General features: G+C 39.2%; 1 protein-coding gene across 6 annotated transcripts in view; it reads left to right on the forward strand.

Annotated features, from left to right (window-relative positions):
- Positions 1–17,103, forward strand: part of LOC119692522 (lysine-specific demethylase 3A) — a 146,937-nt gene that overhangs the window by 100,388 nt on the left and 29,446 nt on the right. For all 6 annotated transcript variants that reach the window (XM_048629467.1, XM_048629468.1, XM_048629469.1 and 3 more), the window contains one exon: positions 1,084–1,125. In XM_048629467.1, coding sequence (XP_048485424.1) covers positions 1,084–1,125 — 42 coding nt within the window. The remainder of the gene's footprint in view (positions 1–1,083; positions 1,126–17,103) is intronic.

The following is a 17,103-nucleotide window of genomic DNA, read 5'->3' on the forward strand; positions in this document are numbered from 1 at the left end:
GGTCATTAATTCTCACGCAAAAACCCAGTCTCTCAGAGAGATGTTTGACCTTTTGTAACTCGATATGCACTATCCAATTAATTACATAGGTACTTGTACTTGCCCTATGATTAAGAAAATATCACCTACCTGTCCAGGAATATCCGGATCAACAACCTCCACAGGTCAGCTACCCTTGGATAGCTCATGTACAAGGGTGGCTGACCTATAGAGACATAGACAGCTGGATGGCACCTCATGTCACCTCCAGCCAGGTGCTACATACACCTGCTTCGTAGATCCGGTATGGCAATGCGACCATTACGATCATAATGTCGTCTGATTTTGCAGCTGTGAAAATGGCAAACTGTTTGATGTAGGTATAGAAAAAACTCAGGTTATAGAAACAACAAAAGTGCATTGTGAGTTAGATATTGATATGATATCTATTCGTTGTCGGTGTTATTCGTATGTTATGTTTATAATTTGAAGGTAGCTCACTGTATTACGTATTGTCAAAATAGGAATCTATTGTAGGTGTATCGTTAAAAATAAATATTACGTGGTACGGGGGCGCAACTGGCAAAATTATAAATTCAATGAAAATACTACCCAATACAACTGGTTTGACTAAACAGTAATAAAAGTTTGTTTTCGAAATAAGTCTTTTAAGCGAAATTATACTAAATTAGGCATATTTGAATATAATTCTGTTTTCGTTTTGGAACCAATCTCCAAGTCTATTTATACGGGAAGCCAACTTCATGAATATTTAAAAGTCATTAGGTTGGAGTTTTTGACCTTTACACGGACGTATTTACATTTGAGTTGAGTTCGTATTATTAAAGAATAATTGTTGAGATTCGCAAGTCATAAAAAGTGATAAGTAGGTTGTTTTTAATAAAGATAACGTGTGTGTTTTTATTGCGTGATTGTCTGATTTGATAGCGATTACGAATTTATTAATAAGCAATAGTTGTTGTTACTTACTTACCTATATTGTTACCATATTAATTAAGTATTATTATTCTACTTGAATAATTATTTAGTTCCGTAAATGCATTTATAGTAAAGGTTTTTAAAAAATGTGTTTTCTTGTTACAGGCTCCCCGCCCGAACCCGACAACAAAGAAGTTAACAAAAAAGGTGAGTTCTTTTCTTTGTTCTTGTTACCTACTTAGTTATGTGACTTATGTATCTATATTATGTATTTAATAGCTGTCAGACTAAACTATACTTATAGGAAGATTGGGTATTTGTTTCACGTTCTACAGCGCAGTCTATGTATTCTGAAATGAAAGAAAGAAAGAAAGAAAGAAAGAAAAATAGTTTATTGCCACAAACAGAAAATACAATTTGAAAGCTTACTTATAAATACAAAGGTGGCAAAAGGACAGCCTCAGCTAATGCTGCGTATTGCATGCGGCAACACACTGCGCTGGTTTTCAGACTGCCCAGTTCTTAATACTAACTTAAAAACTAAAACTAAAACTAAAGGTCACAAGGTACACACATAAGGTTTTATTGTAAGTATATGTGTATAGTGTTGCATAGATAAATAGGTATTAATACATGCAAGTGTGGTTAAATAATAAATAGAAGATATATGTATATATGTAAACACATAGTTAATAAACTAGACAACTGATTTGATGGCATGGTATAAATGATAGTAAAAATTTAATAGATTATCATTTTTGTAATTTAAATAGTAAGGCAAATTCTTTTTTTTGGTTTTGACGTAAAAATATTTTAAAATTATGTTTAAATACTCGTCGACTAGTTTTCATCTGAAAAGGAGGTGGTAAATCGTTCCAGATTTTTGCGGCTGCAAATCTGAAACTGCCTCTAAACCCTTGTGTCTTGTGTATTGGTAAATTTATTTGATTTAGTGCCCTACTACGAGTGTTATAATTGCAAGTATTATTTTTCCAATATAACTTTGAAAATAGGTATTCTGGACTATGCGTATGGACCACTTTATGCACCAGATTTGCCAGATGTAGCTGTCTTCGGGTTGCCATGTTCAGTATGCCCTTTTCAACCAAATACGGTGTGATGTGCGCCCTTTTTGGTATTTTAAAACAATAGCGCATACAAGCATTCTGTACTCTTTGTATAGCTCGTGCAGTTTTTTGAAATAACCTTGGACCATACACCACATCGCCGAAATTAAACAAAGACAGAACCAACGACTCAGTGAGCAGTATCCTTAACTCCTCTGAAAGGTACTGTCGTATATTATAAAGGACCTTTAAACGATAAAATGCATTCCTTATTTTAGAATTAACGTGTTCCACAAAACGCAACTCATTGTCCATAATTAACCCTAAATTTCTTACTGTATCAACCCTATCTATATTTATGCCATCAATAGTTATCTGGGGATTATTATTCGTAATAGTGTTCACCTGATTCTTAGTTCCATTAATAATAAACTTAGATTTTCGCGGATTGAGTACTAAATTATTTCTACTTGACCATTTTGATAAGGAGTCAAGATCCTCGTTAATCCTTTCACAAGCTTCAATGGTGTCACTGGGATTAAATGAAAAATACAGTTGTGTATCATCTGCGTACAGGTGAATTTTACAGTGATGAATATGTTTTATAAGGTCTGCAGTGTACAATACGAAAATAAGAGGACTCAGGATTGAGCCTTGAGGACAGCCACGAGGCACTTCTCTCATTGGTGATGTCTGAGTATTGCCTTCCTCATCTGTTGTTTCAACATACTGTTTTCGTTTTGTCAAGTACGAACGGAACCATGTACAGGTTGATGGGGACAGACCATAGTAACTCATTTTCGAAAGAAGTAACTCAGTATTCAGACAATCAAAAGCACGGGAGAAATCAAGAAGAATAAGAATACTTCCTTTACCAACGTCGGATTCAGACAGTATGTCATCTGTAACCTGTAGCAAAGCTGTGTCCGTTCCATGGTTTTGACGAAATCCAGACTGCACACAGGGTAGAATTTTTAGTCTCTCCAGATAAGATGAAAGTTGCTGATGAACCACCCTTTCAATGACTTTTGACAGTACTGGTAAAATACTTATAGGTCGCAGGTCTTTATATTCCTCGACAGTGACAGTTTTTGGCAAAGGCTTAACTCTAGCAACCTTCCATACTTCCGGAAATGTATTACATTCAATCGACTTATTAATTATATATGTTATTATTGGAAGAGTTACTGATAGTGTCATACGTATCATTTCCGCGGTTAAGGTGTCAAATCCAGATGCATTCGTTTCAATTGATTTTATTATTATCGCAATGTTTTCTTCCGTTGTGGTTTTAATGTTAAAAACAGAATCGACTAAACGGTTGCGTTTAAAAAAATCAATAAAATTTTGGTCTGTGTCAGGGTTTCCGGGTATGTTTAAAAAAAAATTGTTAATTTCGTTAGGGTTATTTAGGTTTTTAGGGATAGAAGATAAACATGTTTTACCTATATTAGACGAGTTCTTTAAATGATTCCACATTTTTTTGGTATTATCTATATTGTTATTTACATAAAATCTGTAATATGCAGCCTTTTCTCTTTTAATTGAGTTATTAACTAGGTTTTTTAAGTCTTTATAGAATTGCCAGTGTTGTTCAAAACCAGTAGACTGCGCCTTAACCAGTGCTTCGTCCCTATGGTTCATCATTATTTTTATTACATCAGTAATCCAAGGGAGTTGTTTGTGTGCAATACGGATTTTTTTTACTGGGGCATGTCTATCAAACAGATTGAGAATTAAATTGTTAAAATAGACGACCATTTGGTTTAAATCTTCCATACCTATTATGTCCCACCACGGCAGTGACTGTAAGTCTAGTAAAAAATCTGCTTGTGATATTTTGCATAAGGAACGTGAAATAACGTAATTTGGAATTACTTTACTTTTTTGTATGCGGAGTTCTACGGTGATCAAAGCGTGGTCGCTTAGTGACCTGTTATGGTAGACGGTAACGTTACGACATAATGAAGGGCTATCAGTAATAATTAGGTCTAAAAGAGTAGCAGAAGTATCGGTTATCCTAGTGGCTTCTTGAACGATTTGGTGAAGGTTTTGTTGTTTAAAAAAAGATAACAATTCTGGAGCTGGACTTTTTTCCGGTAAAAGTAGGTTTACATTGAAATCAGTCAAAATAAAAGAGTGATTGTACTGACTAAAAGTACTCACCGACTCACTAAGAGCGTCGATTGCACAGCCTGTTTTTAGTCCTGACTCAGGGCGGTAGGCCGTTCCGATCGCTAAGCGCCCAGCACCAGGCACGGTCACTTCAAGCCACATCTGTTCCAAGGCCGAAATCGGGTGTTGTTTTTTCCGAGCGTGGATCCCTTGACGGATGTAAAAACCGACTCCGCCTCCACCCTTCCCCTTAGGTCGCGGTGTAAGCCTAAGACTATAGCCCGGAATTTTTGGTGCACAAAACTCCTGACCGTCCTTTAGCCAGGTTTCATTCAGTGCAAGTATGTCTGGTTTATGCTTATCTACCGTTACTATTAACTCGTCTTGTCCTGTGTTTAGCGACCTAACATTTAAAAGTGCCAGTTTTAAGTTTCTTTCCTTCCTTTTAGCCATTAAAATATAAATTGTTAACAATTAAGGAAATATAGTTACGTATAAAGACCATAATAATTACAAAGTGTGTATACGAATCCTAATAAATAATGATTGAAAATACCTATAGTTTGTAATATTGTTACAAAATTATGCGTAAGTAGGTACATGTCAAATTTTAGTTTAAATATGTACATAATTACTGTACCTATTTTGTAAATAGAATTATAATGTGTAGATATGCAATATAACATGAGGTATAGGTATAAGGTGTATAGATAGTGTAAACATATTTTGTAAATATAATTATAATACTTTGATATACAATATAGCATGAAATTGACTAGTTTTTTCGACGCTATACATAGGACTAAAGTTTTAACATAATATGTAACTTGACTCTCGAGCTCGATCACAATAGGTATTATAAAAATAGCATGAAAGATTTTAAAAATAGTAATTTCAAAGTGAAACTCAATAAGAAGTTTAGGTTTATCTTGGTTTTTATACAATACGGTTAAGGTTCTCTGCCTGGATGAAAGTTTACTAACAATTTTAATTATTTGCATGTATTGTTTGCTAAGAAATTCAGTTAAAAACCAAAAATATTGTTCAAAACAAAAAGTATGAAATAAGGAGCTAAACATTAAACATATATATACATTATAATTGAACGTTATTTACTTTACTACAACAACTAATGGAGATCCTGTATTTTGGTTATTTGTGCTGTATCAGATCGGATAGAATACTGGCAGATCTGATCCAAACAGCTCTCATACCATCATCCTTCCTAAGGTATATTTTTCCGTCGACGACCCAGCAATATTTGTACGAGTGTTGCTTGGCAAACTCACGTGCTTGGTGGAACAGTTTTCTAGCTGACGGGAGCAGATGTTCGCTGATGTAGACAGGCAGGCGTTTTCCTGTTACGCCAATCAACTCAGTATTTAACTTGTCTGAGTGTTGCCGGCCCTTGTTGTACTCGCGCACTGCTGCCAGGAGTTCATGTTTAGTCTGCACTCGACTCAGCTCGCAGATTACCGCCTTGTTCATGTCCGGTTTTCCGGGACCGCGGTAGATATCACGGACCTCTGTCGATGGTATCTCAACATTGACAACCTTGCCAACTGAGGATACTAATGAGATTAAATCGGCAGCGGTTTCCTTTTCTTTCTGCGGAATGTTTCTGAATTCAACGATAGACCGCTTAGAACTGTTTTGCAGTTCTTCAACTTTCATTTCCAGTCTCAGGATATTATCGTTATACAGTGATCGCTCATTTTCTAAAATCCCAATTTTTGTTCTCATCTCCTCGTACTGCCCATTCATGAACTCTAAAGCTTTTTCTATATCGACATTTGTCTTATGTATCTTTTCGTTCTGCACCTTCAGATCCGATACCTCTTTTACTAGCTTAGACATAGTAACTTCTTGTTCAGTTTTCCAAGATGAAAGCATTTCTTTTATCTCTATTCTGAATTGTGTAAACTCGCTACCGGGAATTAAATCAACACCACGGGTACGCTTCGCCCGGGTGGTAATCTTACGTAATTCAGGTTCAATTATGACCGAAGGTATGTCTGGTTCTGAGCTAGTTTGAGTTAGGTCAGTTGATGGACCCGGTAAAAGCAAGTTCGATACCGCAGGCGGGGAGCGAGCTGTGCGCGGCATTGCGATGACTAACCTGTCTCGTACCAGTTGCGTGGCGTAGCGCCGTCGTAGCCCTTGATGACGTAAACGCTCGTAGCAGTGGCGCGAGTCGTAGCGACCGCTGATTGCACGATGCGCGCTTCTCGTGTCCGCTCTCGGCTGACTTCGGCAATGGTCGCGCAGTTGGGTTGATGAACTTGGTGACTCACGCTCCGTGTCGCCGCTCGCTGCGGCCGGCTGTGATTTGCACCTCTTGTTATCAGCGGCAGTTAACGAAATATATTTGAAATGTTTTCACTTGTAGTTCAAAAACTCTTATAGATATTGCCAATCGGTTTTGGCGATGAGCAAGCACTATTGTTTAGCTATGTTTTAGTGTATAGTTTATTATTTAAAAGTAACTTTGAACACAATTTGTCAATTAAAGTGTACGGAGACGTGCTACATAGATGTTGTCACAACAAGCGCGCGCGCGTGACCATTGATCATTTCATTGACTGCATTCGCCTCATGTTTATCATACCCTTCCCCCTCTCCCCACTTTCTTCCCCCTCACATCACATCTGACACTAAACTATGCGCATCAATAAACAGTTGGTTTAAAAATCGAGAACGTCCGTTCGCCCACAATAATTGTACATTCAAATCCGTATCTTTGTTTGGCCAGCGCTGATCTGCGTATGCATGTGGCTCCACACTCGGAGGTCAAACAAGACGAGCCGACATGTTCAATGCATGATGCTATAATCTAAATTTCAATTTACCACCCGGTCACCACAGGATCATCACTCTAGCTTGACAAAAAATGAAATATATAGAGCTTTCATGCATTGGGTACGCTATTAAATACAACGGATAGAGTCGTGGTAGTAAAGAAACTACTTTTTCATAAACTAGAATGACCTCTCTGGTACTAATAAGCGCGATCTACCTACGCAGTAAATTCAGTTCCATGATTAATTGTTTTGTAATCCCGTCCAATTAATTTCTGTTCGTATCTGCGGCCGCTATCAGTATGTATGTGAGTCACCTTTGATGTGTGTAATCCATAATCCATTCCGCAACAACGCCGGAGGCTGTTTTGTGTAGAATAGTTATGATGTCGGAAGGTTCTACCATTTTAGGCGTGGCTCTTTTCACTAGACAGTCATGCTCCCTATAGATGTCTGCTCTTCTGCCCCTCAAATTACGTAAGCTCCTATTTTGATACGAAAATCGATCAATAGGGTAGAAGCTTCTGTTGTTGTGTTATTTGTGGCATCATGTCGACCTTTACAAAGACACCTTCAGTTACCAACCTTGCCAAGTAAGAACCTGATTTTCATTTCCAATTTGTTGAAATCAATCAATAGGAGGAAACTATAAATAGCTTATGAATAGCTATCATCAATTGAACAGATTTCCAAGATCACAGGATCTCGTTTTAACGATAGAAAACTCTATAAAGGTAGATGACATAACTGGATCTCGAAACATCAAGTGAAGCTCCATAAATAAATAATATTAATGAGTCGAAACATTTTAGTCAGTTCCTCGAACTCATTAAATTTTATAGCCTATTCATCGGATCTTTTATTTGTATTTATAAAAAGAGAACGTACAAAACCGGTCTCGCGGCTCCAGTTCTTGTTGTTTGTGTGTCAACACGATGAAATCTAGATGGCGCTGTATGAATATTTATTTATTATTATTCCAAGTATCGCCCGAAAAGATACCAAGTATGGAGTTATGGACCAATCTTTTTAGGAGTTGCCGACCATAATTAAATTGCAAATTTAGTGCTGTAGGAGGAAGGTAAAAAGCAGTCGCTGCGAAAGAAACAAAAGATTGTGATTTCATGTAGAGCTTTATGGGAAAAAATAATACTGTTAATGAGTATTAGTTCATCGAATCAATTAAAACATAACATAATAAACCTCTGGCATAATTAATTAGTGAACCCAATTAAGTATAAAATATGTATTTATGTGGGTGGAGATACGGTCATGAATAGACAATCGCAAATAAATTAATGAAAGATCAAAAGGTGGTACTTAATTGCAAAGCAATGACCGTGCGATACATCGTACTTGGGCTATTCTAGTCCACCAGGAAGCACTTGGCCTTGTGATTGGTAAGTTATTTATTTATGTAATACATAATGTTAAGAGACATAGATATATGTTTTGATCTTATATTCCTGACCTTCAATACGAGCTTTTATAAATAAATACTTACTGAGCTCATGGTCGTTATAATTATAGACAGACAGACAAACCTATATTGACTGAATAAACCTCTTGGGTTATTCTTAATTTACCAAAAACGGACCATCAACGAACGGTGTTGGAGTTTTCGTAAAAGGTGACCCCTCTGATTCAATCTCCTTATGTTTTTACGTAATAAATAAGATACCATTCATTTTTAAGAAAACTTTAATTAATAAAGCAAGGCTGTCTAAATTAACATACTTTTTGTCATGAATATGTTTTCAAAAGTGAAAGTAATCCATAACTCAATGTTGACAAAAAAAGCATTTCATACTTAAATAATATGTTTGAAACTGGAAATACACATGATCTCCGACTGTACAAAAATGGTCCATTCTATAAAGGTCCATTGTGAACACTAATTTATTTGCTCCGGGACATTTTGGGTCGCCATTATTGTTCTTGTACCTGCTCTAACTTATTTGTTTTGCAAAACTGTATCCATGAGAAATGTTCCTTTCTTTAGCGTGTTATTTAAGTATACGTTATTGTGATCAAACTGGATCTATTTTCATATAATTGTATACTTTGTTTACAGAAAAACAACCACTTGTTATTACACTTGAAAGAATAGTTGTAAATAAACCTTAGATATTACAAATTGCTTCTATTTACTTGTATGTGGACTGCAATGACATTGTATTTAGTTGCACTAATGATCAGCCCGCATGTCTCGGCCGATGACCCGTCGTCGACTCGCCTCCAGAGCGGCTCCTCAACCTATTTACCCGATACTTCCTGCTCCACAACTAGGGCCATTTCATGCGCGCGCAACCATTGTTGTCTTCGTAAATACTCCGTTTTATGTGCATTTATTATTAACCTATATCTTTATAGTCATGCATATGTCACGACGTTAATAATATATGTTTATGAACAATGCTCGCTCGAGTTTCACCAAGTTATCACAACCCGATAACTGCCACCACGTGTAACCGGCAATTTGCTGAAACATTAACCAGACAACAAATGTTATTAGTTCAAATAACATTTACCCAGCAAATCCGCTTCGCAAGCATAACGATGTGTCTAGCTGCAAATGTGGCAAGAATAAATGATAGTGTTGACTGGCAATGTTTCTGCGGAGATAAGGCTTTCTATGTTCACACCCAATCAGTGAGTCGGCGTGCCCCACGGCTCGACCAGTGCAGCCAACACTCCACCTGCAGGCCCGACCGGTTCTAGCTGCGTCCACGTCCATTACCAATCGTAACAACTCAGCCAGTCGAAACAAGCCCCTTTTGCACGCTCGCAAGGGTCGCCCGCCAGCACTGCTGCACTGGCTGAATCTCCACCACTATGATATCGTTATGAAACATTACTTATTTATCGCCGCCATGACTTTATTGTACCGCTTGCGCAATAATTGCCGCGATGGAACAGCACCGTTCCTCGCCCCGCCCCATCTCTACATAATAACACCAAGAGTTGTTGTTTTTTATCAGTACACGCCATAAAAAGCCAGTCCGGTCGTTATGCGAGCGGCATGCCACGTCTTATTTATTTGCGAGTGCTAAATTGGTACTGCGTCATCGGACGATATGTTTTCATTCTCAAAGTGACTTCTGACTTGTTTAGTCTCGTAAAGTAACAGAACAGCTTTAAAAATAGCTGCAGATTAATTTGTGCTGTTTGCGTCTTCGTCGCGTGTCACAGTCGAGTTGACTCGAGAATCGAACGGGGTCGGCGTAATCTGTCAGGCCGGAGCGTGATGTTGTGACCGACTTGGTCAGATAACGTGGATCGAGACAATACAACACGGCGGAATAGTGAGTGTCACGACTTTTAAAGACCAACTGATCTGTGATGGTCTTCAAGACTTGATGTCTCGCCTTTATGCCTGTTGTTATAGAGTGGGAAGCCGCCTGGCCGGTGTGCCGTGGCGGGGTTGTCGGACCGCGGTGTAGGCGGGTACTTTCACCTAACGGGACGCAGTCGCTGCGCAGACGCCGATTACGATTACGACATTCATTTTGTTGTTTATTATCTCCCGCTTCATAATAACGATGATGATACGATTGTAACAAGCAATACGGCTCGGGATTTCATTGGATGACCCATGGAATGCTGAAGAGCGTCTGGCCGATCACGACTGTGGAAGCTTTGCTTGTAGTTAATTTTATTACATGATGGGTTAGCAGATAGGTGCTGTAATGTGCGGAGTATTGATTAAATCGTTAAACGCTGGTTGTGAAGCCCTGTGAGGACCAGCTAGCACCAGCCCGGGGGCAGCGGGGTCGGCTGCTGATCTCTGATCCTAAAGCAAAGAGGCTATAAACTCACCTACGTCTTAAGTATCCCTTTATTTATGACCGTGAAATTCTATATTGAATTATCCTGTAGGGACTTAAGCATAAGTTGCTGGCTAAAGAATTTCTGCTGCCAAAGGTTGTTGGTTTACCAAAAAAATATATTTTACTAAGAATTCGTTTTAGCTGACCAAAACTACGCTTTGCTATGCGATATGATAGTAGAAAAGATAACTCTAATGTTAGGTATAATCCGGTATTATCACCTTGTTATCTTTAACCCAACTATTCTACGTGACCTACTGTAAATTGTCAGGAGCTATAAAAAGTGATAGCCTGATAGCAATTGTTGGCTAAATACAACTTTAATCAGATAATAAGGCAATCGATCAAGGGTTATTGTCCGTGACTAACGACTGAATTGAAACGTTTCGTTTGTGTTGCCAAGCAGCCTCGTTTCTGCGCGAACGATAGCAAATAACAAAGTTCATCGCCGCCATTTTCTCAACTAGACAATACGTTTTCCTCAACAGCTTCGAATGAATAAAGACATTTTAATGAGTTCCCCTGTAACCTTTTAGTTTTATCGCTTTAATTTAAAGCATATTCTTGCTGCAGCCATAGTAATAAGTCGTAGCGGCAAAGAAATAAAGTGGCGATTTAGCGTCCTTGTGGGTTCTGGGAAAGTGCTGGCGCCGCGCCAACACCGCCATCTAGTGAGCGCATCGATCCACCGACTGAACCCACGATACCATCTCCACTATCCACTTTATTACCTTCACCTGCCTCTGAATATGCATGGCCATATGACGCAACGCTTCCACAAACAAAATGGGAGACCACATTTAAAAGCAATAAAAACTCATCAAGTGCACGAACGCTATAAATCAGTGATTCGTTCACGTGTTCGTCTGTGTTTTTTTACAGAGCAAACGTCACTGTATTGATTTCCTTTCGACAAAAAATAGTTATTGTGAATTTGAGCTTATGAGCGTGAAGACTGAAGGTAATAAAAAGCCGGAGAGTGCGGTAGTTGGGCATTGTTCAGTACGCAGGATGGGCACATGTATAGCAGATGTTTGGGGTTCTTTTTTCAAATGTATTATTTTACATTACCCCATTCCCTCCCTCGCTGCCATTGCAGTCTGGTTATATACTCTTTGGTGCAGTCAGTGACCCCGTTTTGACATGTGAGGGTGTAGCTACTTGCAGCCGACCTGTTTTGTCTGACCCTTTTTTGCTGGTCTTTCAAATGAGTTCGGCGTGGAACGCTTTGAATTCTTTCTTTTTTAAAGTTTTGTTGGAAACATATGTGAGGGATTATCATTATCCCTTCATACGTGCGTCGTACGCGCGAGGCTTGTATCTTCATGACAGGAGTGAATATTGAGTTTGAAAAGGGTATGAGTTATTCCGTGACACGTCTACTATCGAGGGGGTAAAGGTTATTTAGTTTAGTTATAAATAATTCAGGAAGAAATTGAAGAAATTACCTAATTAATTTAATTTATAATCGCGACTTCTTTGTTTTACGTGTAGGTACCATTATATCAAAATAACAAGTGAGCAAAATGATGTAAAAAACGAAACACCTAAGTTCAACGCACTAAAGTGGCTTGGTGAAGCAATCAAGAGCAGTTTCAATACGCGCAAAATAAACTAACCCGCGGCAGAATGTCGAAATATTCTCGTGATTCAACTTTTTGCCTCTTTTATGATAATGTTTGCCGGCATCGCGCGAATTTAGGCTTTCAAAGTGTGTTGTAGACGTCATTCTTCGCTGCGAGTGATTTCGCGGTGGATGTTCTAAAATTATTTGTGTCGGTTGTCGGTTGAGTCGTGCGTCGGCGCAAACGTGTCCGCCGCGGCTATAAAGAGACTAGTAAAACTCGTATTATGCTGTTCTTTCCCTTTATTTTGTGCTCGTTTGTACGTCTTTTTGCTCGACTACGGCCATTATTACTTTCGTTTGCTCACTCACGCCTTTTAGTTTCATGGGAGGCGACATAATTTAAATAGCTTTATGCATATATAGGTATAAAACTTCAACAACAACGGAATTATTAATTTTATTACATTAACTCATTAACAACAGTTTTTCCTGTCCGCTCGGCTTAGCATTGATTAAACTCGTGGAATCAAACGCTGTCGGGTACCAGGAACCCTATCATTCCGGATTCTGGAGTGATTCGTTAACGAGCAAAGAAATACCCTTCTTAGAACCGCGGGGCAGCAGGCCGGCTCAAAGGACCGCTCAGGTAGACGAAACATGCTTCATGTTTTTGCCCTTTCATATATACGGTGCCCTATAATTTATTCGTTTCTTCATTCCACGCTAATGCCCGGGAGAGTCTGTCGGACCGCACGACGGTATTTTTATTTGGTCCGCTCGATTGACTGCTCCCACGAATATAGTGATGTTGGCGAAACCGGTTTCTGTATCGATATCGGATGCCTCCCGCTCGGCAGATATCCTTCCGTGCGCCGGACGATATTCATCGACTACTATTTATCACTCGTCTGACTTTTAAACTGACACTTCGGCAGCTCGCTCCTTTACATAATAACTGTAATGCAAAGCGGCGGGCGGGTGCCGCTGCGACTAACCTTCGAGCCGTGTTTAAGCAACAAATCTGTTCTGCTAGATGCATTATGCATTCGTTACTGTTGAATAATTTATCGGGAGGTGTCTTTTGTCTTGTTTACAATGAAACAGAAGCAGATATTTTGGTATTCATTCATTGGCATAAAATATTGTGGTTTTTCATTTGAAATTTTGATGTTTGAGTGGCTTTCAGAATTTGAATTTTGGGTCGTGGTTTATTGATGAAATTTTATAGGTACGTGATTTGAATACGATTCGAATGGATTGTGCTAGAAGTGTGCATGACGACCGAATGGCGTAGTGGTTAGTGACCCTGACTACTGAGCCGATGGTCCCGGGTTCGATTCCCGGCTGGGGCAGATATTTGTTTAAACACAGATATTTGTTCTCGGGTCTTGGATGTGCCCGTAAAATGGCAATAGGCCCGCCCCCTATTACATTGGGACTAACATAACACTCTGGCGAAAAGTGGGTGCAGCAATGCACCTCTGCCTACCCCGCAAGGGAGTACATTAGTACAAGGCGTGAGTGCGTGTGTGTGCTAGAAGTATACAAATAGTTTCTATTACATCTGCACGTGGCAAGTACAAAACCTTCAATGTTTACAAGTCGCCTGGTTTGTCGTCGCGTCGTCAAATTCCATCATAACATTGGAAGGAGGAAACTAAGCAATCTCTCGAGCAGTGTTTATGGAATCGAGAAATTGAATCGAATGCTCTCAGCTGTGCGGCAGTATTTGTAAACAGCAGTGGGGGGAGGGGAAACCGAAAATACTTCAAACAGAAATTGAAATGATGCCAACTGAGAGCAGACGGCTAGCTGCGCTCTCGTAAACTTTTCACGAAACGACATCTCATTTTATTCTCGTTTATCTGTCTTTATGCTCATTTAATTTATGGCCAACGAGCGCGCAGGATGGCGCGCGGTCAACGTAATTGTGTCACAAATAAATCGTTTCCGTCACGACTTTTGTTGTACGGTTTCTGACGCTCCCATTTTGGATTAGGTTTTGTCGGCTAATTAAAACTCAGATTAACAGCCCTATTACGTGTTCGACTGTTCTCTAAAATGCATAATACATGAACAGACATCGCATAAATAAATTTGGTATTTAAATCTATTTTTGTATTTATATGCAGCATTAACATTAACACACACGAGTTTTTTTTCGCATTTCAATAAACCGGTTTTAATAACATTTAAATATCCTTTCAATACGTTACCGTGACTAGAGTACTGAGTGGAAGCGGTGGAGGTTCAATAAATAAGCGATAAACGTGTTCTCAAGGTGCACAGAAATGGTAATACCACTTGGATATTTACGTGCGGTTCCAATTATTATTGGTCGTACATTGTTCAATTGTTGGCGGGCGCGGGGGCCGCATGCGTTTAATATTATAATAAGTACTCTATGGCATTCGGGGCCTGAATTTAATTACAATTTAAAACTTCTTGATAAAGGTCGATGTGACCACATTATGTTGATATGACCAAGGTCTTAGTACCTACATAATCGAGTGAGTGATTTGCAGGTAGAGTCAGGCATAGCCAACTTTGCAATGGGTAAAATTGTTGCCATAATAAACGTTTTTGATGTTCTCTCTTGTTTCTGCTGCTAAGTAATCATTGTCGGACTGATTCTCGTGCAATCAGGATAAAGAGATCGGTATCAATTGTCATTAATATCATATTAAACCTTTATATCGTTTTTTTCCTGAATTGAGGTCGTAATATAATGAATTCAAGATGTTCCTTTCCTTGTGTTTTTCCTCGAGCCAGCTGGCAACTATAAATAGCAATGTATAATTTATTATTCATGGACGAAAACGATATACGGGTATCTAACCGCTTTATGTATTGTCCGTATGTACATAAAGGGTCGTTTACAAATATAACGTTACTAACAACAACAGTAGCAAACACTGCTATTAGTTTATTATTATTACATTTAATAATGAGTAGGTACGTTGTATTAATTATAACATGTTTATCATTAATTATTTACATTAGTAAATATGTGTGTATATTTGTATTAGTACATAGGTAGAATATAAATAAGTTATTCCGTCAGAGGAATTAATTATGTACGTTTAATATCCGAGGCACATATTGATTTACATTTACTGTGAATGGATGTTTCAATAAATTGCAATTTCGTGAAAGTAGCTCTTCGCTTGAGCCGTATTATTATAGGTATTGATATTGGATTTTATCTCGCTTGTAATTCGAGCAAATATTGTGTTATTATTGTTTTCCCGCAACTTAATAACTACGCAGGTAATGTAATACGTAATTGCCTTGTGAATACCCATATTTTATATACGACCTTTGTCTGACTTACCCTATCATCACTATTGTACCTACTTCATTATCTTTAATTAATATTTAATTGTCAAGTGTGTTTCCTTTCATTAAAATACGGCGAGTTTCAGCGTAGCAGTCGACGTACCACTTGTAAATACACGCTTTAAATACGCAGGTTAGATAATTTGTTTGCACAGCTTGCGCGAACATTTGAGTTAATGAACAAACACTACATTTTATAAAATGTCGGTAAATTATTCACTATCACTTTGCACACAGGTGTCAGACGAAAATGTGTTTCGCAACGCGCAACATTCAACGTTAACGTTTCGATAAAAGCGTTGTGCAGACGTGACCTTAGGTCAAAGCGAATAGCTGGCATTATAACGAGTCAATTCCGCTATCGCGTTCTAACAGACTTTAGCACGAACATGGTCGGATCTGGGCTATAATGAAAGCGCACAATACTTTCTTTAGCTGTCGTGCTGTCGGCCGGCGTCACGCGTGCTGCTTCTAGGAAACCAACAGTTGTTTTCATTGGCATTCTTCGCACGCCCGCGCCAGCGCCCGGACAATGAGCTTACAATATACACCGCAGTGGGAACGACGAACCCTGCCATTGTGCAGTTGCCAGCCGACAGAAACAAGCTAATTGCCGCACAGATCATTACTACTGTCGCACACAACTCCGCCTTTACGTAATGTCCGCGAATCGAACACGCATGTGGGGTGTCCGTGAAATTCATACAAATAATTGAATGTATAACGCATCCAATCCGATCCGATAGAAGGTTAGAGGAGGTATACACGAACGCTTTCTCGACTTGCAGGCATTAATCAGCGTCGCCGCTAACCACTCCCGTCCATCGGGATTAGACGGCCGTATTGTTCTATTCTTTGCTCGTAATTAATAGCTTTTGGCAAGTGAGCGATGCTCGCCGGCTATCTAGCCATCGCGGCGCTGTCGTGTAATTAGATCTTTAATAACATTTGTGTTCGTAGGATGTGTGTCCGCTAGTGCGATAGCAGGCGGCCCACACTCGGTGGAATTAGGCCAATAGCCTTTTGAATCCGACGAGATGACGACGCGTGGTGATTTAACAGAGCAATTCGAAACGTACAACATGTATCTAATGCGCTTGTACATTGTACAGACTACGAGCGTGGGCGGCAACGCGAAGACAAAGGCATTCGGAGCCCGAAAAGCTTTATGTATGAAATAGCTAATAGCTCGTTTGTTTGCTCGCGGAGTCAAGAACCTCGGCGTAATCAGGCGTGAGGTATGGACGCCCACGCCTCAGCCGATCACTTCTGCTCGTCACATTGGCATTCGCTCGTTTTGTCCTAGCTGTGTTGTTTAGTACATTAATTTAACATCACGTCTTTAATGCGAGTTACGTGACGACGGGGACGGGATTCCGAACGGTACCGCGGCGGTAATCGGACCGATCTTGTTCAGATAAGCGGATGTTCTTTAATTAAAGTCGCTGCGACCGGTTCTCTTGCGAGTT

The sequence above is a fragment of the Plutella xylostella genome, chromosome 23 (assembly GCF_932276165.1).
Source record: "Plutella xylostella chromosome 23, ilPluXylo3.1, whole genome shotgun sequence".
In the NCBI taxonomy this organism is placed as follows: Eukaryota; Metazoa; Arthropoda; class Insecta; order Lepidoptera; family Plutellidae; genus Plutella; species Plutella xylostella.